Source organism: Arvicanthis niloticus, chromosome 10 (genome assembly GCF_011762505.2).
Source record: "Arvicanthis niloticus isolate mArvNil1 chromosome 10, mArvNil1.pat.X, whole genome shotgun sequence".
Taxonomy (NCBI): Eukaryota; Metazoa; Chordata; class Mammalia; order Rodentia; family Muridae; genus Arvicanthis; species Arvicanthis niloticus.
In genome coordinates this window covers 46,945,258-46,971,560 of record NC_047667.1, presented here as the reverse complement: position 1 = coordinate 46,971,560, position 26,303 = coordinate 46,945,258, and the positions used below count along the sequence as shown (strand labels likewise).

The 26,303-nt window shown below is 41.6% G+C and overlaps 1 protein-coding gene across 3 annotated transcripts in view; it reads left to right on the top strand.

Moving 5' to 3' along the window:
• Positions 1 to 26,303, top strand: part of Tnn (tenascin N) — a 66,896-nt gene that overhangs the window by 15,433 nt on the left and 25,160 nt on the right. Inside the window, exons 7-14 of one of the 3 annotated variants that reach the window (XM_034513320.2) lie at positions 7,973 to 8,236; positions 11,265 to 11,528; positions 12,245 to 12,508; positions 14,901 to 15,164; positions 17,114 to 17,377; positions 19,281 to 19,544; positions 21,742 to 22,005; positions 23,324 to 23,587. In XM_034513320.2, coding sequence (XP_034369211.1) covers positions 7,973 to 8,236; positions 11,265 to 11,528; positions 12,245 to 12,508; positions 14,901 to 15,164; positions 17,114 to 17,377; positions 19,281 to 19,544; positions 21,742 to 22,005; positions 23,324 to 23,587 — 2,112 coding nt within the window. The remainder of the gene's footprint in view (positions 1 to 7,972; positions 8,237 to 11,264; positions 11,529 to 12,244; positions 12,509 to 14,900; positions 15,165 to 17,113; positions 17,378 to 19,280; positions 19,545 to 21,741; positions 22,006 to 23,323; positions 23,588 to 26,303) is intronic. The other 2 variants (XM_076941453.1, XM_076941452.1) reach the window with 2 other exon arrangements.

Sequence of the window (26,303 nt, the reverse complement as noted above, 5' to 3'; positions counted from 1 at the left end):
TTCTTCTGATGTTAATTTCTTCAATCACTGAATCATTGTTGCCTCAAGGCACTTAATAGGCATACAGAACTGAATTCTCCAAAGACAGAAGAGCTAGACTATATGTCATGTATTTGTTCCTAATGGCCACACTCAAGCAGTCTGTTCTGAAATGGGAGATGATGTTTAAGACCCACACACGGGAGTCATGGTATAGTTTGTCTAATGAGAATACTTATAAGATGTTGTGCGGCAATCATTTGTCAGATATCAACCAGAATGGAATTTGAAAACATCGAAGGCTTAAATGCATATTGAACTGTGCACCTCCTGCCTACACAGATTGAGACCTGGAAGAGGCTGGCAATTCGAGCCCACAAAACAGGAATCTTTAAAATTTGAGTTTTTCTTAAAGGGTGCTTTTTTTTCTTTCCAGTCCAGTCTTAGAAGTAGCTATCTAGGCTGATATAGTGAGGCGGAATGTCTGGGGTTAGAGAGCTGGGTAACTATAATGAAGAGTTGTAATTTAATTTATGATCCAGACAAGACGGACTGGGTAGCCTGCCTAAATGGTTGATGAGACATTTGAGTGAGTCAGAAAATGGCAAGTGCCTCCCTTACTTCTGAAGGCATTCTCTCTGGCTTGATTGAGAGGTTGTAGATCAATTGAAAGGTTGCTACATGTCAGGCAGCAAATTCCCTCAGCATTTTTCATGCCTTTTGTCATTTAGTTCTCACAGTCAGTCTATGGATGAGCTACTACTGTTATTTCTTGGTCATAGGCTTACAAAAACTAAGACTTGAAAGGGTGAAGGTCAAGATCACCCAGCCAGGAAATGGCAAAGCTGGGTTTGAAAAAAGGATGCTCACCTCTAAGCCTTGGTGCTTAGCCACAGAAGCAAAGTGCTTTCTAGTTGATCCTTCAGTTGAGAGATGAATATGTTTTCTCCTCTTACACAATCAACATAACACACAACAGCTAGTCATTTGTGTGTGTGTGTGTGTGTGTGTGTTTGGATTATTCTTCATATAGCTAGCAATTCTCCATCAGACACCAACTGGGTATCATACAAGTCAATTCACTTCTGATAGTACCTACTAAAAACACTATTAGATTTGGACTGAAGGATCAGAATTTAAAAGTGGGTTCAGGAGGAAACTGGAGGAACAACATCAGTAGGGAGGCCAGCTGTAAACCTCAACAGCTGTGGGAGGAGGTGGATGGAGAAGAGGAAGAGAGTCCGGGTTTAAGAGAGCTGGCATATTCAGCAGTGCACCCTGGCAAGCAGCTGCATGGTAGAAGGAGAGAGGCGCTTCAGCGGAATGGTGAGAAAGCCCATAATGCCAGACGTTGGTTGGTATTAACAAGTAATTTTTAAAAAAAGAAAATGAATGAATGAAAAAGGAAAAGTTTTTCTTTTTTTTAAAGTCTGAACTCAAAAAACAGGCAGAGATTTAGCAAAGGCTGATAGGTGATTACTCCTCTCATTACCTTATATGTTGGGCTGAATCAGCTTTCCTGTGGGCTAAACTCTTAGTCAGGAGATCCATGGGGTCCAGTGAATTAACATTTAGGGGAAAAACAATAGCATGCTCTGATCTTTTCAGCCCATAAGAATGTCAGTCTCCACCTAGAACACACAGGAAAAGAGGTGAAACTCAGTTTCCATTCTTTTAACCAGGGGAGCGTGCTATGCTTTCCCTTAATGGGATCCAGAGAAGTCCTGATACCTCCATCTTTTCATGTGTTATTTTAAACCCTAATGAGGTTAATTGTGAAGCTTTTCTTCCTAATGTTACCCAGGGACAAGGGGATGTAAAGTCCAAAGCATGATCAGGAGGGAGGATCCACCCTTACTGGCCTACACTGCAACTTATCCTGGTAACAAAACTTGTAGTTCTTGACGAACGCCTTTTATAGTCACATTAAATGTCACAGCCTCTGAGTTCTTACAGCAATTAATTGCATGTGACATTGAATTGGTAGTTAACCTTTCAAGTATATTATCCCAACTAGACTATTAGCATCTGAGAAGTGTTTTTATTGTCAATTATATCTGAACATCAGGATGAGATACTTTACTGGATTTGAAATAAATCTATGGTGTGTGCACTACTAAAAATAAAGAAAAGAAAAAGATACTATAGCTTCTGAGGTCATGCCAGACCTGGTTGAGACGATGAGTTAATTTAGGAGATAAAATTTTTGTTTTCTCCAAATATTTTTGTTTTTTGCAAGATGAGAAAGTGTACTGGGATTTAAGAGCAGCATATACGCACACAGGAAAAGAAAAATGCAGCTCAGTTATTTTCCATTTAACAAGTCAACCAGTGGCACTTGTTAAAACAAAACTCTTAAAACTGAAGGGTCTCCAAATAAAAGAGTTTATTGAGCTGTTACAGCTGCTAGACAGAAACAAAACAAAACCCTGACCAGGTTCTTGGACAAGTTCCTTTGACTATTAGCAACATGGCTAAATAGCAATCAAAAGTGTGTGGGTGGAACATAGAGAGCCAAGAATACATTTATAAAATTCTGGGAAGTAACACATATGTGCTTAACACTGAGTCTACACTGACAGTAGGTAAGAGAGATTGGATTATCACAGGCAACAAACAGGAGATCAAATTCCACACTGATAGTTATGCAGCTTGAGGCATTCTCCCAAGAACCTCTGCTCCTTCTGCTACAACCAGGACTTTGAATTATCCTGAAGAAAAAAAAATTGAGGACAAAACAATGGAGCAAACTAAGCTTTATTAGGGAAAGGATAGAACGTACTAAAGGGATAGGTATAGGCTTCTCAAGAGACAGAGAATAATAAGTATTTAACTGTATCTACAAAGGAATTTGAGGTTAGATTGGTCAAAGAACATGATCTGTTTTTAAATCTAAAAATCTAACATTAAAACATTGAATCAAAATGTTCTAGTATACTTGCTTTTTAATTCAAGAACTGTCTTATCTCTCAATGAGATGATAAGCTGTTCTATGAGTGTATTCTACAGGTTTATAGATGAGTTAAGGGAAAGCTGAGAAGAAAAGTTTAAGTCAAAAAGGTCCAAGAAAGTATTGCCGTACCTTAGCTCAAAACAAAATCACGACCTTTGGGTTGTAAACTCTGTTCACAACTCTTTTGAGAGTTTTTTTTTTTTTTTTTAAACCCTCAGGTTTACAGATAATGAACAATAGGATATGGTTGAACTCAAAGGCCATTAACATTTTGTCCTTAAACATGGTTCATTTGTTGTTTGAACTCTTCAGTTCTCCAGTTTCATATCTCTCTCAGGAAAAGCGATATTGTCTCCCTGCAGGCAATCCTTACAACAGGGGTGTGTGGTGACTGCGCCTTTCCCTTCTCCCATGCCCAGAAGTTTTTCTGTCTTCCTGTCCTGCTTTGGGCTTATGCAGAGTTGGGAATACTTTGGAGTAAGAGAGCAGTGTTTGTTGTTCTGAATTAGTTAGTTTTAATACTTCTGAAAGCTTTCAAGGAGACAGGGTGTGGTGGCTCTTGTCAGTGACTATATTTAAGTCAAAGTTTCTATGTGGCATTCAAGATGAGGGAGAGATCTTACTATTAGTTTCACCCACAGTTGTCAACAAATTACCATTTTCCTCCCTCCTCCTCTCCAGTCATCCCTTTATTGAACTCATATCACAAAAGGACAAGGCCAATAGAGGCCAGTGTGCAGCAAGCGGGAAGTAGTAGCTGAAGGAGGACTCTGGGACCAGGTTGGAGAAGATCCTGTTTTGTATATGAGGCTACAGCTGTAGTTCATCTAGGATTTGGCCCACCATGGCAGCTACTGGAAGATTTTGTTGCATGGAAAAACGACTCAATGTTCCCCACATCCCCTTCTGGCAGACAGGGAGGTTTTGGTCTGGCAGTGCTGGCTTCATGCAATTTTGTGTGTGTGGGGTCCGTCCATGGGGTCTACTTCTTATTTTCAGATGTCAGTATCTGGCTGCTATCTTTGTTCCGCCCTGTGAATGATCAGGGATCACAGCTCTGTGAGGATTACCCCCTTCTAGTCTACGCTGCTAATGAGTTGAGAGAAAAGGGGTTGGGGAAGGAGGCAGAAATCACTGAGTTCTAGGCTGGTTCTGTCTCTAGATGGACTTCTGTGGTTAAACTTCTAGATCTAGACCTATTCTAGATATAGATCTAGATTGATTTTTTTCCTGGTGTTCATAACCAAGATTTATTTATTTATTTATTTATTTATTTATTTATTTAGGCTTTGGGCTCTACTGTTCCCTAACTCAGGTCTGGAAGCTCACCCTGAAGAAAATCCAATGTTGGGAAGATGGGTACTACAATGAAAGAAAGGCTTTATTCAGTGACTGAAGGATGAGGAAATAGGAATTTTTACTTGAAAATCACTCAGGAGGCTAGGGAGGTGAGGAGTTACATACATAGGACCAGACCGATGAGGGAGAGAGAACCCCCCCCCCCAACCAAGAAAAGAGGTGCTACTGTCTTTTCTCTGAACAAGTGGAGCTCTTTCAGAAATCCAGATGCCTCCTCTTTTCATTGTTTCATGTTTTGACGTGGCATCATCTGATAGGTCTTTTTGTTGTTGTTGTTGTTTTGTTGTTTTTAAATCCTGAAGGAGAAAAAGAGACTTAGCAAGGTCTAGGTCAAGTTAATCCTGCATTATAACTTTAGGCAAAGCATCTCTCAACTGATCAACATGTCTACATGCAGAGCAGAGTAGAATCTGACTCAAAGGTTAAAGCAAAAAAGAAGACAAACACAGAATGAAGGCAGATATAGCAAGACGCTCCAACCTATTTCAGTCACCCATCAGACATGTGCACAGAAGAGCAGAGAGTCAGTGTTGCCAGCAAAGTGTTCCGCAAGTCCTTGCAAAGCCACCTAGGCAGCTGTTAGCATTACAGCAACGCACTGGATGTTTTCTACAGCAAAGCCAATGGAAAACTACAGTGTCTTTAGCTAGATTATGTGACTTATGAAGTTAATGTTTTTTAAACGAAAGGCAAATGATTCTAGAGGGTTTGCTTAGGGTTTTCCTTGGTAACGACTCAGCGTTCAGGTAACCTCTTCAGCGTTCTGAGGCTGATGCTAAGGGAACACAAGTTCCAGGGCTAGCCAGGTTGGTTCTCTCAGTGCACATAGACAGTTCTGACCCTACCCATTCACTGGCCTATGCAGAGAGGCCAGATGCTACAGGCTAAGTACTGACTGGGGCAAGGTGCCAGAGTAAGAGGCACTGCTAGGATGCTGAACTTTGTAGATGTGGGTGGGTCACCTTTCATCACTGTTGCCCAGACTGAGCTATATAGCTTTGGGGGGTGGTGTCTCCCTAGCAAGCACAGAGACACTGGAGAAAGGGGTAAGAGGAAATCCTCTCTGTTGTGTGCATAACTTCTGAACAATCTCTTAGAGCCTCCTGAAGTTGGCATTGGGGTTCTGCAGGATTCTGCATCCAGATCCCCCCTCTCTCATTCCATGGAGCTCCCTTTGCCTGTGAGATATGCCTAGCACTCCAACAGCTGCAAATAGACAAAGATTGTTAGTGGAGTGACAGTCGCTAATATTTATTATTATGGATCTGGGCCTAGCATATACTTATGCTTTAAGAGGGGAAGACTTTATTAGTTTCCTAACTTCTGAGGGACCTGGTGAATGCCTTATGTTTTTACCATGAGATTTGGTAACTAATGAAAGGAAAGCACCATGACCCTTGGTGTATGCTTAGTAAATGGCAGTAGACTTACTAAATGAAATATGAACTGCCTCTGGTAATGGAACACATTTCATCTTTCCTTGAAAATAAAACACTGCCCTTATGTTTGGTAAAGGTGCACTGTAGCTAAGGTTGAAAAATGGGACTATGTGAAATTGTAACTTCTCTCTGAAAAATCCTTGGTTGAGAGACCAGGAATAGATTGGGCACAGGGAGGAGAAGAATTTAGCTGCCTTAGACCAAGAAGTTGTTCTGTGGCTTTTTCAGTTAAAAAGATGTATATCCATATACAGAGGACATTCTAGGGTCATGTCTTACCATTGTTCTGTTTGACATCTTTATCAGTGACCTTGATGAATGTGTATTGATGGCTTGCTTATAAAATTCTCCAGTGACAGAAAAATGGACAGAAAAGTGGGCATATTAGACAAAAGATTAAATTATAGACGGAACTTTAAGAAGGTAAAAACTAATAAGTATAAATGTTGGCTAAGGGCATTATTAAACATGCATAGAATGGAGATAATTGGACTTAACGTGGAAGTCCTCATTCTTTGATGTATATTGGAATCACTTAAAAGTTTTCTTTATTGGCGCACGCTTTTAATCCCAGCACTTGGGATGCAGAGGCAGGCAGATTTCTGAGTTTGAGGCCAGCCTGGTCTACAGAGTGAGTTCCAGGACAGCCGGGCTACACAGAGAAACTCTGTCTCGAAAAACCAAAAAAAAAAAAAAAAAAAAAAAGTTTTGTTTATGTGTTTACTAAATTACTATATTTTTTAGGTAAGGTTTTACTCAGTGGTTCAGTTTTGTGTTGAACTTGATGCATAGTCCAGGTTTATCTTGCACTCATGTTCCTTCTGCTTCTAAGTGCAGGAGTTACAGGCATGTCCCACCACAGGCAGGGAGGTATGTGTATATATGGTGATACTTGTTTCTTTCTTTTTTTTTTTCTTTTTTTATTAGATATTTTATTTACACTTCAGATGGCATCCCCTTTCCCCATTCCCCCCCCAACCCCCCTTTACGAAACCCCTATCCCATGCCCCCTTTTCCTTTTTGCATTTATACATTTTTTAAAAATAATGTTAATCATAGGCTTTATAAGTTTGGAATTGTTCAATCAGAGGTGTAACCCACTGTCCAACCTAGATATAACATCTATCTTTGACTGGGGGAGATACTTGAACCTCTGCCTCCCTGTCTCCCCCCTCTTTCTCTCTTTCTTCACCTAGCTTCTCCTCTCTTTCTTCTTCTCCTCTTCTTACTCCTTTTAATCCCAGCATTCAGAAAGCTGAGATACAAGGATTGTGAGTTCAAGCCAGGCTGGGCTATATAGTAAGATTCTGTTTCTAAAGAACTCTCTTAACTCCCCAAGCATAAAACAAAACCAACTAACTAATCAACCAACCAACCAACCAACCAACCAACCAACCAACCAACCAAATAAGCAAACAAAAGTCCCTGAAGGAAGCTAAGAGATGCTTGGGCTTATTTTACACTTCCTGAAGTAGAATCTCTGCTGGTTGTACTTGGCAGGGACTTAGTGTTGGCAGAATTTGGTAAGGGGCTTCCTGAGACCACAGGTACAGGGTGTGTTTTTGAGAAGCATGTATGTGTCCAGGATACCATTGGCAAATTGTTCTGAACACCAATGACCTCAACAAAGACTCCTGGCTGTTTTATTTATTGATAATTACTGAATGCCATCATATTCCTGGCCACATACATTGTTGTGGGGTAAATAAGTTAAATTTTTGGCACATTTATTTTGGGAAAGAAAAAAGAAAGAAACATTGTATAGATTGATGATAAATGCCCTGTCAAGAAACTTTAATTTGAAAGGAATAAATAGACAAAGAGGTCAGTTGTTTTGATTCCGGGGAAATTGAGAAGAGAAGGGATAACTGTTCTTGAATAGTTGCTGAGTGGTCTCCTGGAAATGATGTAGAGCATCCCACCTGTACTTAGGTAGACACGTTAAAGGAGTGATATTTCACAGAAACGACTGTCAGTGATAGCATTGATTAGTCTGTTTATCAGCTGCACCTAACGGAGTTTCCTCTAATGTAGTCAGTGATCTGAAACTAGAACAGATCTTTTAAAAATCTACCAGGGACCTATTCTCAGTTTCAGGTTAAGCAGAGGCTTGATATTCACCTGTTATGGTTGAAGGAGAGACCCCTTTGCATTGTGGAAAGACCACTGACCTAGACTTTAAAGTGATTGTGGATTTTACCAGGTGACTGGTTTCTCTAAATTTTATTTCTTATGTATGAAGAAATCGATGGACCGACCAATGTGGTCACAAACCAGGTGACGGAAGACACAGCATCTGTTTCCTGGGATCCAGTGAGGGCTGACATAGACAAGTATGTGGTGCGCTATATCTCCCCTGAAGGGGAGACCAAGGAGAAGGCAGTGCCCAAGGACCAGAGCAGCACCGTTCTCACGGGCCTGAAGCCAGGAGAGGCCTACAAAGTCTTTGTATGGGCTGAGAGGGGCAACCAAGGAAGCAAGAAAGCAGACACCAAGGCCCTCACAGGTAACGGGAGAATGGGAGGTAGGTAGGTTTCCTCAGGGTGAGGAGGAAGTTGCCTTTGAAGGTGAAGATCATTGCCACTTGGCATCGACTCTTTTATTGGTGGGGTTGGAGAATATTTACAAAAGCAATTTTAAAAGACCTTTATTATTTTTAAAAATTTGTATACAATATATTTTGATTTTATTGGATGATATTGTTTTCCCTTTCCAACTAATCTCAGACCCATACCACTTCACCTCCCTGTTCACTCAACTCCATTGTCTCTCTCTCTCTCTCTCTCTCTCTCTCTCTCTCTCTCTCTCTCCTAAAAGCCTCCACAAAGTAATAAAACAAGACAAAAAACTCAAAACATCAAAAGCCAAAACAAACTAAAAAATATAATACAAAGCTCACAAAAACGATGGAGTTTGTTTGTGTTGGCTTTTATCCTTGGGCATAGGGGCTACTTGGAGTATGAGTATGACTGTTATACCTAGTGACACCCCACGGGAAATAGATTTCCTACTTCCCAGCAGATGTGAGTTGCAGTTAACTCCTCGGTTAAGGGTGGAACTTTGCATCTATTTTCCCTGCTCAATGCTGAGATTTTTATCCCAAAGCAAATTTCAAATGTCACATTTATGATTTATTTTATATTTAACCTTAGACTGAGCTATAAGATTATTTTATAGAACTAGTCATATTTATTTGGGATGGAATTCCATATACATCTGTCTTGGAGTAGAGTAAAATGTAATTTTTTTTTTTTTTACTTTTAAATGAAAACTGAAGACATTGGACCAACTATAAATTTGAATGCTTATCTCAGATTATAGTGGTGATAGAAGTAGTTTGCATGCATGCATCAGGAGCTCTCTTTCAGACTATACAAATGGTTTGCATCCCACATCATCATTTGCCAAACGAACTGATACTTCTCTTAAATGTTTAGAAACACAAGGATCTCCAACTGCATCTGCTTGTTCTGCTCAGCTCAGGCCTTCAGATGTTCTGAGGCATACTGGGACAGAGCATGGCTAATCTTTGTATTTGAACACTCTATTGGTCATCTCTGAATTCACAACAGTCTAATTGGTATCCGCCTGCTCTTTCACAGCACTTAATAAGAACTCAGAGGGAAAGGATCCGCTGATTGTGTTTACACAATCACTGAATACAGAGAACTTCAGAGAAGCATGCGTAGTAATTAGGAATACAGTTTTAGACCCTTGGCCATTTAAAAATTTAACTTCAGTGTTGCCATTTATTAGCTGAGTGGTGGTGGGTCAGTGTCTGGCTTATAAAATGGCTCAGGAGTGTCTGGTTATAGGAATATGGGGAAGGTTGCATAAGTGTTTTAGTTAGGGTTACTTTTGCTGAGATGAAACAGCATGGTCAAAATCAAATTTGGGAGGAAAAGGTTTATTCAATTTATACTTCCACATCACAGTTCATCATCAAAGGAAGTCAGAGCAGGAACTCAAGCAGGGTAGGATCCTGGAGGCAGGAGTTGATGCAGTGGACACAGAGAAGTGCTGCTTACTGGCTGGCTTCTCATGGCTTGTTCAGCCCGCTTTCTTATAGAATCCAGAACCACCAGGCCAGGGTGGCACTACCCACAGTGATCTGGGTCCTCCTCCAATAGTAACTAACTAAGAAATGCCCTACAGGCTTGCCTACAGCCCAGTCTTACGTAGGCATTTTCTTAATTGATGTTCCCTCCTCTTAGATAACGTTAGCTTATGTCGAGTTGACAGGAAACTGTCCAGCCCAGTGGGTTGACTCATATAAAGCGACTGATGCATGTCGAGTGTCCCAGTTTGCTTTCTGTTGCTGTGATAAAACACTGACCAAAACCAATTTGAGGCAGAAAGTGTTTAAGAAGGGATCCTTGAAGAGAGCCTGGAAGGATGGGTGGGAGCTAATAGGGAAGTCACACGTGCAAAGGCCTCAGGTATGAGGTTGGGCAATTGATAATTTCAAGTGTCCTTTATGGTAGGCATGTCTGTGAAGTGGTACAACAACAAGGATGGGGCTGGGACATTAAAATGTCCCAGGAGTTAGACCTTTTATTCTTCCATGGCAGACAAAGTATAGTCCCATCTCAATGCTCCTTAAGGCCAGTTGTCTCATGGGGCTACTTGCTTTACTGAGGTCACTGCTAGGCCTGGCCAGTTGTGGTGTGCAGGCTGAGATGCTCTTTCTTTCTGGGAACACTCTCGAGGAGCTGACTCTTAGAGCAGGGTGATAAAGACATCGTATCTAGGAATGCCTTTTTGTTTGTATAATATTGTTGTATAATAGAGTTTTGTTTGACTCTAAGGCCTTACATTTTGAGGAAAAAGGGATATCCCATACCTTATATGCCATTCTTAATAGCAAGCCTTACAAGCATGCACCATGCAGTAGTTCATCTATGAGGAAGGACAGCTCCTTCCTTCTTTGTAGAGGGGCAGAGACAGAAACGTAAGTTATGCTGTTTGTCCTAAGTGAGGAACCATGACAACCAGAGGCCAGGCTCTGGCCTATTCGTACTCAGATTCTACTAGGCTCCTTCTCATGAGTCTACACCTCAGTACCACCAGTTTAAAGCTCACCCCATTCCCTGGACACACAATAGAAAAGCACTGACAGCTCCTACTTCCAGGACATTTTTCATTTCAAAGAACATAGCAGAGCGGGGGATGGGGGAAAAGATTATTGAAATATACTCACTTTCAGATACAAGGGGTAAGGGAACTGCAAGAGAGTGCTATGTAATTTATGGTAAATTACATATAAATGGCTTATGAAAGCCATTTCTTTAAAGAAAGAAAAGTTTATAGAATTGATCCATACATTGGCATGGTCTGAACTCTTCCTTCCAGGCATACTGGCAGTTTATTCTTAGAATACCTAACACTTGTCTACTTAAAGCCTTAAGATCTTTCAATCCCTGGCATATAGCTGTCTGTGGAGTTAACTGAGTCATTATTCTGGCCATGCCTTTGGCCTTTTAGGAACTAGAAAGTAATAAAGCTTACCCTCTTCCTTTGTATCTTCCTTAAAGAAATTGACAGCCCAGAAAACCTGGTGACTGACCGGGTGACAGAGAACACTCTGTCTGTCTCATGGGACCCAGTAGAGGCTGATATCGACAGGTATGTGGTAAGCTACACTTCCGTGGATGGTGAGACAAAGCAGGTTCCAGTGAGAAAGGACCAGAGGAGCACTGTCCTCACCGGCCTGAGTCCAGGTGTGGAGTACCAAGTTTACGTGTGGGCGGAGAAAGGCGATCGAGAGAGCAAGAAGGCCAACACCAAGGCTCCCACAGGTAAGCAGAGAGAGAGAGAGATGCATGGTTAGAATGGAGTATGAAAGTATGAATTTGAGTGTGCACGGTACCACAGGTTGGGATCTGAAACCAGAGACTACAACTAGAATGTTAAGATGCGTGCGACGTAGCTCAGCCGGTGGAGTGCTTGCCGTACAATCTAAGTCTGATCCTTAGCAAAAGCTGTATGTGGGAGTGAACACTTGTGATTCCAGCTCTGGGGAGGCACACAGGTGGATCCCTGGGGCTCACTGGCCAGCCAGCCTAACCTAGTCAGCCTCAGGTCTCTGAGAGAAATACAATCGCACAGTGTTGATGCTTTTAGCAGACTCAGTGGTTGTGTGTAGAGGGTCTGGTTCTGGAAATACTTGTGACGATACCCTCAGAGTGCTCACCGAGGAAGCAGCCCTTGATAAAATGATAAATTAGGTACCCTGACAGTGTGGCAGGTGTTTAATTGGTTGTCTCGATGTACCATATGTTACTGTGAAGATATTGTTCCTTCTACATTTTAGGGAGCCGAAAGTCAAGAAAAGATGTTAAGTGTATAGCTAGCCTGACTTCAAAATTGAGACTCAGAAACTGCTTTGTCCCTTGACTCCCAGCAGAGACTTGGCCTTGTGCTGAATGTTCTGGAAGATAAAAAGCAAGATAAGGGTGGTGGTGGTGTGGCTTCCACTGTTAAAGCTTAGACTTTTCAAACATTTACCTTTCAGACATTGACAGCCCGAAAAACTTGGTGACTGACCAGGTGACAGAGAACACTCTCAGTGTCTCCTGGGACCCTGTTCAGGCCAACATTGACAGATATATGGTGAGCTACACCTCTGCTGATGGAGAGACCAGAGAAGTTCCAGTGCCTAAGGAGAAGAGCAGTACTGTCCTGACTGGCCTGAGGCCAGGCATGGAGTATAAGGTCCATGTATGGGCCCAGAAGGGGACCCAGGAGAGCAGGAAGGCCAACACCAAGGCTCCCACAGGTGATGGAACATGCATTGCACTATGTTGTTTCTAAGTGCATGGGATGGCTAAGTTGATTCCCCCCTCTCTGACTTTGGCAGACAGCATGATTTTGTTGATTAGAAGTGATGATGCACTTCAGAGAATTGTGTACCGCCTTTCTTACAATGCACGCCTCATCCTGTAGTCCCCAAATTGTGGTCTTTAAAGACTGACACTGCTCATAGCCTCCCCCGCTTGCCTCTTCTTTTGCCTGTGAAGCTTATTTGTTATTAAAACCGAACGTCTCACTTTGGCAAGAAGCAAATATGAGAGAAGCACAAGTAACTGTCAGGCTGAGAGAGCCAGCCTTATCGGTGGTGACCCACAAACAACTTTGTCTTTTTAAAAATTCCGCACTTGTTTAGACCCTTCCAAAGAAGTTTGTTCTTGCTTCTGCCCTTCGGGTGAATGCTTTAGGCAGAAATAATTGCGGTGTTTTGTTATCTACAAACAAGCCGGTGTCTAGTCCCCTTGGTGTTGATTTTTTTAGTAATGAAAATGTCCATTTCCATGTATGGGTCCATCCTTCATTTGCAGCTAGCTGTTTGCATGCTAACTGCTTGCTGAGGGAAGTGGTATGGCTCAACTCTTCTTATGCTTTCCTCCTTGAACGTTAGGTCCTGTTCTTTCAGATGGCTAACTATCCTTTTTTCCATCCTGACCCATTAGCACTCCTTCCTTCTTATCCCCTAGCACCCTTCCTCTAGTGGCTGGTTGACCAAGGTTGGCTAGCTGAGGATCCAAAACTGCTCTGATGGCATCATGGCACCCCTCTAGCTAGTCCTCCAGGACAGCTCTCGACGCAACCCCAAGCACCAGTTTCAACAGATGCTTAGTTCATGGGAGCCACACATCCATTCTTTTGTCTGTGTGTAGCACTGAAGCCTCTCTTGCTCTTTGTGAGAGCAGCCTGCCGTTTTCTCACCAATGAAGAATTTTAGTCACATGTCAAACACATGCTGATGTGTTCCCCATGCTTTAGAAAGGGATTCTCAACCTTAGCACTGAAGACATTTGGTCAGGACAATCCTTTGTTGCAGGGATCTTCCTTTTGTGTTGGAGATTGCTTAGCACGCCCCCGTGTCTCCCTCTCCTCTGCTGAGCTGTAGCAATCAGAGTGTCTCAGGCATCACCAATCAACCCTGCTAAGATCATTTGTTCCATAGCAAACACAATAAGCTCTATCAGGGATCCCAGGGAAACAGATTAAAGTTTAGACCTCACCCAAGGTACTCAAAGTTTTTTCAAATAATTCCATTTTCTGAGTCCTAACACACTGACTTCTCCAACTTCCTTAATAATCTGGACATATTTGATCAGCCAAGGATCCTAGAAATATCGATTCCTCCTTACCTGTGGGCTTCTAGGTGGGAAGTTAGATACCAGTTTTCTTGAGGTCATAGCCTAAAGCAACATATGAAATAAAACCTTTGAAAAAATTATTTTAGGAAAATGGCTTTTGCAATGAACTTCTTAAAAAATAGTTTATTACTAGTTTGTTGATAAAATATATTTTCAATTATTTTCTGTTATGTGGCATGGAGAACAATAATTTCTTGGATTTATAAAGTATCGATGAATTGACTTCATCATAGTAATGATAGTTAATAGTTTGTACATCTACTTGGTGCTAAGGAGAGTCCTAGCATGTTATTAACTCATAGGATGTAACACTATGATGTAACACCTCTACAAGATATAAATTAATATCTCCCCAAGGGCTGGAATGCCTTTTATTAAATTTTGAATCTCAGAATGAATATTCTGTGGTCCTAAAGCTATAAACATTGTTTTTATCTTAGTTGACAGAGCTCACCACACACACACACACACACACACACACACACACACCCCTAAAAATTTTCAAGTTTACAAATGCAGAACACAGTAAAGCAACTTGTCCAAGTATTAAAACAAAGCTATTAACTGATGAAAACAGACATACATGTTGAATATTAGTACCTCAAAGTCTATAGAAGAGTCTATATACAACTTTAGAGGTGAGGAAGCAGAACTTACAGACAGGCAGCTGAGTTGCCTGAAGCTGGCTAATAACAGTTGGATGACAGCAGAGCTGAGATGAAATTCTTGGTCTGCTGAGTGGAACCCAAGCAGCTCCCTGGCCCTCAGCTCTGCCTCTTAAGGTAGAACACAGTCCCTTTGGATGCAGTGTTCATTCTACTGTCCTGTGCTGCCTCTCTGAGGCTCTGAGTTTGGTTGTGGAGACAAGGTCTCTGTCCATGAAGCACTGAAGATGCACACACAATCTGGGGAAACCTTAAGGACTGGAAACTCTCCCAGCTCAGGCCAAATGGTCTCATTTTCTGGTGCCTGTTACTAGTATTTATTGTTCAGCTCTTTCTCTTTTAGATATTGATGGCCCCAAAAACCTGGTGACTGACCAGGTGACAGAGACCACTCTTAGTGTCTCCTGGGACCCAGTGGAGGCTGACATCGATAGGTACATGGTACGCTACACCTCTCCTGATGGAGAGACCAAGGAGGTCCCTGTGCCAAAGGATAAGCGCAACTCAATCCTGAGGGGCTTGAGGCCAGGCGTGGAGTACAAGGTGGATGTGTGGGCCCAGAAGGGGGCCCAGGACAGCCGGAAGGCCAACACCAAGGCTCCCACAGGTATGAACATCACAGCCTGAGGATGTGACATATTTCATTGTAAGCCTTAGGGAGGATACTTGCTCTTCCTTCTCTGATCCTGGAAGAAACTAATGATTGTAGAAGACCAGAGTGGCACACTTTTGTCATAATACTGACACCACCCCCACATGACCTTTACATTTAATCCAGAAATATGGACTCATACTTTGGTCTTACAAAGGTTAGTGATTGTTTACATCAACACACTGTTTTTTGAATTGTGTATTTCCATCACTGTCAAACACTGAATTATTTCATCTTGAAGATAAAATGACATAAAGAAGCATATGCTTTAGGATCTAGAAGCTAAGTGCTTTAGGAAAGTGGCATTTGCTGGGCTTACCTTGGAACGGGAAAAATTATTGTCCTGTTAGTGAGTAGGTTCTCTTTTGAATACTGTGTGTTCCACTTTGACAGTCCTAGAGTTGTAGGACATATATAACACACATTACAACAGTTGGTAATTTCAAGGCTTTCCTGTTTCTGTTTCATTTACAAGGAACAGCCTTATGAAGATGTGTGTATATATAAAATTCAATCTTTAACATATACAGTTCAGCACTTAGTATCACATATTGACAACGTTGCCCAGCAATTAACACTATTTAGAATATTGTCATCACAATAAGGAACATGACATGCATTACCATTTGTTGCATGTCCTCTTTCCCTTTCTGTCAGTAGCAATAGCCGTCTGTTCTAGATTTCTCTGTTCTGGACAGTTGTAACACATAGAGTAACACAGTATGTGGCATCTTGTGATTTACTATTTCTACAAAACATAATTTTCAGGTTCATCTATGTTATAATATATTGACATTTATTTTTATTAACATTAATATTTTTGTATGGATATATATATATATATATATATATATATATATATATATATTTGTTTACTAATTTTCTTGGTGGCTATTTGGCTTGTTCCCATCATGAATAATAATGCTGGGGCATTCATTTCTCTTAGGTGGATGTATTAGAAATAAATTGTTAATCCTATGTATTTAATTTTGAGTTCCTGCCAAACTAATCTCCAAAGTGGCTGTGCCCTTTTACATACCCACAAGCAAAAGTAAGGGCACATTTTTTCATTTACTTGGCCCTGAGGAGAATTTGTTTTGTTGGTAAAGCAGAAGTCCATGCTTCCATTCATAGGTGAGAATCCTCAGTCTAGTGCAGTACATGATATCTATAATTCCCATAAAGTAGGAATCAGTGCCTGACTCATTAAATACTCATGGAATACTGCAATATCTTACTGTACATGTATCTAAAATCTACTTTTACAGGTGAGGAGATGGAGGTTTAGTTAGAAGTTGAAGTCTCCAAGGCCACTGGACTGGGAATGTTTTTACTGTCCTAGGCTACTTCCTTGAGGTTCCAAGAGTCTAGTTGAGATAAGATCTCTGTCCATGAATCAACACCAGTATAGGAGATAGGAGAAACTGTAAGGACAGGAATGAGTGCTCAGCCCAGACTTAATGAGTAATGATGTCTGGTGTGTGCACGTGGTGTGTGTGTGTGTGTGCATGCGCACGCGCGTGTGTGTAGACCAGTGGTTCTCAACCTTCCTAATGCAGCAACCTTTTAATATAGTTACTCATGTTGTGGTGATCCCCACAACTTTAAAATTATTCTTGGTGCTACTTTACAACATTAATTTTGCTCCTGTTATGAATTGTAATGTAGATATCTGTGCTTTCCAATGTTCTTAGACAACTCCTGTGAGAGGTTGTTCAATCCCCGAAGGGATTGTGACCCACAGGTTGACAATCACTGGTTTAGACAGACAGTCTTTTGCGGCAGCCTATACTGATCTCAAATTCACGATCTTATGATTCATCAGCCTTCTGAGTACCGGGACTATGGACATGAGACACCACACTCAGTTTACTCGTGGTTATTGATCAAGCTTTTCCTTTTAGATATTGACAGCCCCAAAAACCTGGTGACTGAGCAGGTGACAGAGAGCACTGCCACCGTGTCCTGGGACCCAGTAGAGGCTGACATAGACAGGTACGTGGTGCGCTACACCTCTGTCGATGGCGAGACCAGGGAATTTCTCATTGGGAAGGACCAAACAAGCACCGTCCTGACAGGCATGAGACCAGGTGTGGAGTATCAGGTCGACGTGTGGGCCCAGAAGGGGACACGGGAGAGCAGGAAGACCAGCACCAAGGCCCCAACAGGTAATTGACATTGTTCCTTGAGAAGGTAACAGTTATCATCTTACACCTATGGGAAGTCATGTTTGGGTTTCTTTCACTGCTATGATGCTCAATGATTTCGAGAGAATCAAGGTGGCAGATCATTTTGTACAGCTTGCACCATCTCTAAGTGCCTCTGACACATGGCTTTTAATAAGGATCTCATGCTCAGCCTTACACTTCAGCCTCATAGAGGTTTGTGATGAACTGTGGATATAACTCAGTAATAAATGCTTGGACAGCATGAACGAGCCCTGGGTTTGATCTCATGTTGGAACTGAGCAACAGTGACAGGTGACTTCTGCCCAGTGTTTTTCCAATTGTGTTTTCCCTTTGTGTTTAATCTCAAAATATTTCTCTTAGTGAAGAAATAGAAAGGAGATGTATGTTAGGGTCTGTGAGGTAAGTACTTTAGGAAAATGGCTTTCGCTGTGATCACTTTGGAGCAAGCAAAGAATGTTATGTTTTTAGTGATAAATCCTCTCCTGAGTGTTGTGTTTTGTTCTGGGAATTGTACATTGTTATTTCATATAACATTTGATAATTGTAAGGCCTTCTCATGTCTGTTTGCACATTTTGTGAGAGCAACGGTATTAGCAGATATTTACATATTGAAATTCATCCTTTAATATGTATGATTTGATTAATTTAGACTACGCACAGAGTTCTGTAACTACTACTATAGTCTATTCTCACCTCTGTAAAGAATCAAGCTCAGACTCACAGCCAGTGCCAGTCAGTCTCCCTTCTCACTACCTCCAATGCTACTAACAATGGCTGTCTGGCTCTACAGTTCTCTGTTCTGGACATTGTTTATAATGAATTTATCATCTATATGGCCTCTGGAGAGATCTTATTCATTTAGGTTTCTTTGTATTATAACATGTATCAGTATGTAAATTAGCATTTCATAGTACATGTGAGCACATTTGATTTTCAGTTTGCTACTTGTTTGACATTTGGATTATTTTAACTTATTCTTTTAAAAGTCTGTGATAAATAATGTTATAAGGACATGTGTACATATACACATATATGTATGTATATATATGTAATATATATATATATATGTGTGTGTGTGTGTGTGTGTGTGTGTGTGTGTGTGTGTGATGCTGGGGATCAAACCTAGAAACTGGATCCATGCTAGGCCAGTACTTCTCTATATTCCCATTCTTCTGTGTACAAGTTTTTGCATACATATGCCAACACTTTTCTTAGTTATATAACTAAGAGTGGAATTACAGGATCATTTGGCAATTCTAGCTTTAATTTATTAGGCACAAGTTGAGATAGGATTCTACATGCTGACTAGCAACAAATGATTATTTTGTACATTCACTTAGTCCTTAGAAGTATTAGCTAAATTGGTAAGAGCAGGACACAGTCAACACCTTAATTTCAAGTCTTAGAATCCCTCAGTTCTGTGAAGTGAGCAGTTTCTATAAGTCACACGGCTGATACCTTGTGGGTTTCATTTCACAAGTACTCACACAATACTGATGTATCTCATAATGTATTTGCCTAGGCCCATATGTACAAATGAGAAAATTAGTCAGGTTATTACCCACTTACCCAGACTGATGGCAGGGTTTGAATAAGATTTTTGGTCTGCTGAGTGGAACCCAAGAAGCTCCCTGCCTCTCAGCTCTGCCTCTTAAGGTAGAACACAGTCCCTTTGGATACAGTGTTCATTCTACTGTCCTGTGCTGCCTCTCTGAGGCTCTGAGTTTGGCTGTGGAGACAAGATCTCTGTCCATGAAGCACTGAAGATGCACACACAATCTGGGGAAACCTTAAGGACTGGAAACTCTCCCAGCTCAGGCCAAATGGTCCCATTTTCTGGTGCCTGTTACTAGTATTTATTGATCAGCTCTTTCTCTTTTAGATATTGATGGCCCCAAAAACCTGGTGACTGACCAGGTGACAGAGACCACTCTTAGTGTCTCCTGGGACCCAGTGGAGGCTGACATCGATAGGTACATGGTACGCTACACCTCTCCTGATGGAGAGACCAAGGAGGTCCCTGTGCCAAAGGATAAGCGCAACACAGTCCTGAGGGGCTTGAGGCCAGGCATGGAGTACAAGGTGGATGTGTGGGCCCAGAAGGGGGCCCAGGACAGCCGGAAGGCCAACACCAAGGCTCCCACAGGTATGAACATCATAGCCTGAGGATGTGACATATTTCATTGTAAGCCTTAGGGAGGATACTTGCTCTTCCTTCTCTGATCCTGGAAGAAACTAATGATTGTAGAAGACCAGAGTGGTACACTTTTGTCATAACACCCACACCATCCCTCCATGCTATTTAACACGTTAGTACAAAGTAAGGAGCCCATATTCTCTTCTTTTTCTTCTCTTCAAGGTTAATGGCGATTGACACATCCACCCACTGTTTATCAAGATGTGTGTTTCCTTTGTGGTCAGTCTCAAAAGGATCCTCTTGAAAAGAAAAAACATATGCTGTGATCTATGAGCCAAATACTTTATTGAAACAAATGGCTTCTGCTGTGCTCTCTTTGGGACAGAGAAGGACATTGGTTTCTTAGAAAAGAAACCCTCTTGAGTACTGTGTTTTCTCCTTTAAAGATCCTGTGACTAATTATATCTAAGAACAGCTGATAATTCTAAAGCTTTTCCATCTGTGTTTCCTCTTCATCAAGAACAGCCTTCCCAAGATGCCTTTTCACACTACAATTCACTGTCTTGATGAGTCCAGTTCAGGGGATTTAGTATTTTCTTGACATAGTCCCAGAATTGCACAATAACTGCCACTGACTTGGTGACATCACCAGCAAGAGGAGCCTCCTATCCATCACTAGCAGCTTCCCACCCCCATCCCCTGCAGCCCTAAGTGACAAGTGCTGTCTGTCTCTATAGATGTTTCTGCTCTGGATGGATCTTTTAAAATAAAAGAATATTTTCATCTATTCTTGAGAATTTCATAATGCACACAATGTATTGTGATCATTCCCCACTCTCTCCACCTCCTCCCAAGATTGGGTTGTTGTTTCTTCCTTCTTCTTTATAACCCACGGAGTCCACTTTATACTACCCATATACTCATGGGCATGGGGCCATCTGTGGTTGACCTACCACACTCCTAAAGACCCTTTTTCAGAACCCATCAGTTGCCAATAGCTCCCCAGCTTGTGGGGGGGGGGCAGGTTCCCTGAATTCCTCTCCCATTCATGCTGCTGGGAGTTCATGGTTACAGTGTCCACAAGACCCTGTATTTTGTGCAGGTTTTCTCCAACTCTGGATCTTACAGTCTTTTCTTTGTCAATGGTCCCAAAGCCAGGGTGTGTGTGTGTGTGTGTGTGTGTGTGTGTGTGTGATAGATGTCACATTTGTGACTGAGTCTTCCACTGACATTTATTCTCTGAACTGTGACCGGTTGACAGTTTCTGCATCAAGTTCTGTCCACTCTACAAAGCAACCTTTCTGATTTGTTATAGATATATGTCATATTTTATGTGGCCTTTAGTGATTTACTTTTCTCACGAAACACTATTCCTCAGGATCTTTCACATTGTAGCATGAATCCATTCTAAGTTTTATCATTAGTGAATGTTTCATTGTATGACCATGTGACAATTTGTTTCTCCATTTGTCACTTGTGAAATTGTGCCATAGCATTTGTGTGCTAGTTTACTTCCAGGACGTATATGCCTGGGAGTACAACTTCTGGATTGCTCTCTTATTCAGTCTTTCATTTTTCAGTGTATTATATATGCCAGTATATTTCTGTAGTGTTTACACTACTTTATATACCCATTAGGAGGGAAAAAGGACGTTCTTCCTTTCCTCAGTGGAATTTGCTGAGTTCATAGCACCCCTGTTTTACAATTAAAAATCCTCAAACCAGTGAAATCTTTGATTTCACCAAGACATATATAGAACTGATGAAGGTGAGATTTGATTCATGAAGTATACATGAAATATTCACTTATCTTATAGCCTAGTCTAAGGGTCACATTTATGCAAAAGGAAACTGAGGCACACTCAGAGCAGCTGAGCTGTCCAAGTTCATAGCTGGTGAATTGCAGAACTGGGAATGATTCTTGGTCTACTAACTATAACCTAAGGTATTTTCTGTCCTTCAGCTGTTCTTCTGGGGTTTGAGTAGAACATAGCCCCTCTAAATCTGACCGTGATGGCCATCCCATTGTCCTGACCTTCCTCTTTGAGGATCCAAGAGATCAACAATGGTCTCTATGAGACCACATACTGACAATAGACATATGGAATGGGAAACTCTAAGCTCAGGAAACTCAGCCCAAGCACAATGGCCTCAGTCTTTGTGTCTACTCTAGTTAGTGTTTATTGACCACTGCTTTTCCTTTCAGATATTGATAGTCCCAAAAACCTGGTGATTGACCAGGTGACAGAGACCACTCTCAGTGTCTCCTGGGACCCAGTACAGGCTGACATCGACAGGTATGTGGTGCGCTACACCTCTGCTGATGGAGAATCCAAAGAATTCCTGATTGGGAAGGAAGAGAGGAGCACTGTCCTGAGAGGCCTGAGGCCAGGTGTAGAGTACAAAGTTGAAGTGTGGGCCCAGAAAGGAGCCCGGGAGAGCAAGAAAGCCAACACCGAAGGTCACACAGGTAATGAACAGCGTGGGTTAGCAGTATGATGGCTGCCAGGACAAGTTTAGAGGAAGTTAAGTTTTAATTTTTTCCGGTGACACAGATGGGTATTGATGGTTTTTGGAAGAACAGCTTTACTTCTCACATGATCAGCTTCACACTCCATCCCTTACTCCTTCCAAATGGTTTCCTTACGTACTAGACCAGTGGTCCTCAACCTTCCTAATGCTGCAACCCTTTAATACAGTTCCTCGTGTTGTGGTAATCTCCAACCATAACATTATTTTTGTTGCTACTTCATAGCTATAATTTTGCTACTGTTATGAATTATAATATAAATATCTGCTTTCCCAATGGTTTTAGGTGTCTCCTGTGGAAGAATTAAACCCGCAGGTTGAGAACCACTGGGCTATGTTCTCTCTAAACAGTCTCCAAACTGCTCAGCTGATTGTGTGTGCAATTTCTCTTCCAAGTGCTTGGATCTCTTGCTAGTGATATTGTTTTCATGAATAAGACAATAAAATGAAAAAATAATTAAATTTTACTTTAAGATTCTAGATTTTATATCTGCTATCACAAGGAAAGTTTGGCTTTTCTACATCCAAGTCATATTTTAATTATAATGTTGTCACCATAAATGATAAGTCCTATGAGAGAGATTTACTATCATCCTAATGGACACAAACTTGTTTGCAAAACCAAGGTCTCCATCTGGAATCTCTATATGTTGCCTGTCGTATGCCTCGCATAAAGAGCAAAGGCTTGATAGTCCTTACTAAATGAATGAGAAATTAGGTTTTTTTTTGTACTTTTAGTAGAAGTCATACTCTAGGTTTTCTGATTCTGGTTGGTTGGGGTCTCCTCATGGATAGGGAAGCATTCCTGGGACGAGATGTGCACGAATGATGAGAAATAAGAAGCAAACAGCAAAGGAACAAACCTCCACTAAAATAGAATGTATGAGATAGAAAATGACAGACAATGAAAACTCACACCAGTCACCAGAGCTAGCAGTTTCTGCACCCTGGGACAATGGTGCATATTGATTTCTTGTTGTTGCCATCATCATCATCAACATCATCACCACCATCGTCACCATCATCATTTATGTGCATGTGTGCACGTGTGTGTGTGTGTGTGTGTGTGTGTGTGTGTGTATACACATAGGCACACACAGGACACGGTACATGTGTGGAGATCAGAGGATACTTTTCTAGAGTTAGTTCTCTCCTACTGTTTCAGGGATCACAGTCAGGTTGCCACACTTGTGCAAACATCTTTACTGAGCCTTCTTGCTGACCCAATAGCACATACTGATTAAGATTCTTCCTTGCAGACATTGACAGTCCCAAAAATCTGGTGACCAATCAAGTGACAGAAAATACAGCCACTATCTCCTGGGACCCAGTGCAGGCTGATATTGACAGGTACATGGTGCGCTACACCTCTGCTGATGGAGAGACCAGGGAGATTCCAGTGAGGAAGGAGAAGACCAGCACCGTCCTCACAGGCCTGAGGCCAGGTGTGGAGTACACTGTCCAAGTGTGGGCTCAGAAAGGAGCCCGGGAGAGTAAGAAGGCCAAAACCAAGGCCCCCACAGGTAATGGATGTTGTTCATTGGGAATGTTAAGCCTGTCACAGAAGAGCAAACATTCTTTTCCCTTTCTTACATTGACGTAAAGTAAGAGGTGTGGGATGAACAAGGTGGGTTAATAATAGAGGTTCATCTATTACTGCTGTGTGATGGCACTGTTGTTTTGGGGTCTGTGACCTCAGAGACTGGGCTGTTTCAGGAGGACACCTCAACCCATTTCCTCTGACAAACAGCGTCTGTCAGAGATAGGGTAAAGTTGTAAACAACAAATGTTCATTGTATTTTATTTTTGGTTCGTAGTTGTAGAGAAGAATCCTAGTGTCTGGGTTGTCTTGCATAGTAACACACGTGGACAAATGAACATGCAAGACAAAGCGAAGGCAAGGTCTTAAACGTAAGCCTAGATCTGAGCTGAGTTGCCCACTTCTGTGGAGGCATCAGTCCCTTAGTGAGGGTTCTGCTCTCAAAAGTTCTACTTCTTAAAGCCTTACTGAAGGTTTTGATGAAAAAAAAAAGAAGAAGAAAGAAAAAAGAAAAGAAAAAAACCCAAACCCAAACCTTCCATTCACTTTCAGAGAGAACCAAGCACAGTAACAGATCCTCCGCTGCGTAGTCCCCCTAACACCTTGAAGCTTTTTCCATAGCATATGCTCTTAATTGTTAATGTTCCCCAGCTACTGAAGATTTTAGGAACTAATGTGAAATTAATATAAAAGTTCTAAAATTACTGGGTTAAAGAACTGTGTTGAGGCAAGCTGTTCCATGTAGACTTGACTAATAGAAACCATGTGGTATAAAGTTATAAATGTCACCCTGGGAAGTAGAAGAGCCCCGTGTCTAGTATGAAGCTAATGTTTCCTTGCCATCTTTTAGGGTTGTGGTGGACCTAGAGATGGAGTTATGAACAACATAGGTATGACCTGGGCTCTCCTGACATCCACTGAGAGAGACAGGCAATAGACAAAAAGGACAACCTATAACTGTAAATTATGGTATGCTTTCTGAAGGACATGAGGATGGATAGTGTAGGTCTAGAGAAGAGTGGGATGGAAGGTGTAGTGATTAGATTGGGTAAGTGAGTGGCCGTAGGGTGTGCACCAAAGAACTGACTATTTAGAATGCAGTTTATACAGAATAACTGAGTGTAAGTACTCAGGGCTGACACGGTAGCTCCCTCTGTGCAGGAGACCCAGGCTCCTTGTCTGTTGTATATCCGTCACCAATAGGGAACTGTATTCATCTAATTGATGAGCATACATCTGCATTCCAGCCTGTGGGAAGAGGCCTTGGAAAGGGCAGGGCATGACTGGATATTCCATGCATCAGTTCTCAGAATTCTCTATAAGATCCAAGACACAGTGCCCATTCTCAGTGGTAGGCAGCCTGAAGATTGAGGGCCTCAGACGGACGGCCACATGCTCAGCTTTAACTCTGCCACACTGTCCCGCTGAATTGTCCTCAAAAACTAACAAAACAAAACAAACAAATCCAACTAATTTAATTAGATAAATATAAGTAAAATCAATTATTTGGTCAGACTTACCACATTTCAAATTGTCAGTAGACACATGACTAATGGCTCAGTGCTGTGTTGGACCATCTGGAGGAGAAGCTGACCATTTCTGGTAGAAGTAATTTCAGGACTCTAGTCTGTAGTGAGATGATTGAGAAATGGGGAGAGGTAGGTATCATTGGATCAAGAGGTGAGAGAGCAATTGTCCTGAGATGAGGTGGGAAGGAACAGAGTCATCAGGTTACACAGGAACACATGGTGCCTGGAGGAAGAACTGTGCCATAACTATAGATTAGAGACACAGCACAGTATTCATCTGAAAGCAGTTTTCAGGACACAGTGAGAATGAGTTGAAGAGATGACAAGGGAAGAAATAGATCAGTCAAGGAGTTACTATTAAAATCTGGTTAGTGATGGTGGCGGGAAGACAGCAATAAGAACACAGAGAAGGGGATGGCTGACAGCGTATTTTGGAGATACGAGCAATAGTACTTGATTGATAAGACATGGAGTAAGGAAAAATAAAGAATTATGACTGGGTCTGCTTTGAGCAATATGGGAGATTGCAGAACTATTTGTTTTTTGAGAAAAGAGATTTAGAGGTGTTTATCTCTTCAGGGAGGCAATAAAGACTTAAATACTTAAATTTAAAATAACTGTGAGATTCTTTTGCTTAATACATGGTTTGCTTTTATTAGTTCCACAAATACATACTGGGGACGAGCCAGGCATCGCAGAGGATCTGCAATAGTACATACGAATGAGGGGCTTAGAATTGTTCTCTTGTTCCATAAGGGTAGCCAGTAAATATTTCAAAACACAGATATGATAGGATCATAGTGAGAAATGGGAAGGGAGGAAAGAAGAGAGAGAGAGGGAGGGAAGGAAGAAGGGAGAAAGAATGAAAGAAAGAGAAGGAGGGAAAGAGAAAGAGAGAGGAGGAGGAGAGAGGGAAAAGAAAAAGAGAGAGAGAGACAGAGAGGAAAAAGGAGAGGGAGAGACAGAGAGGAAGAGGGAGAGGCAGAGAGGAAGAGGGAGAGGCAGAGGGGGAGGGGGAGGGGGAGAGGGAGAGAATACGAGAGAACATACAATCCAATCTTTAGATGTTCCAGTGTATGAAGTTTACAGTCGAAGGGCTAAAGAGACAATGCAGAGGTGCCAGTGTATTAAGAGTATAGAAGAGGATGTTCATGTCCAATAGACAGTTGC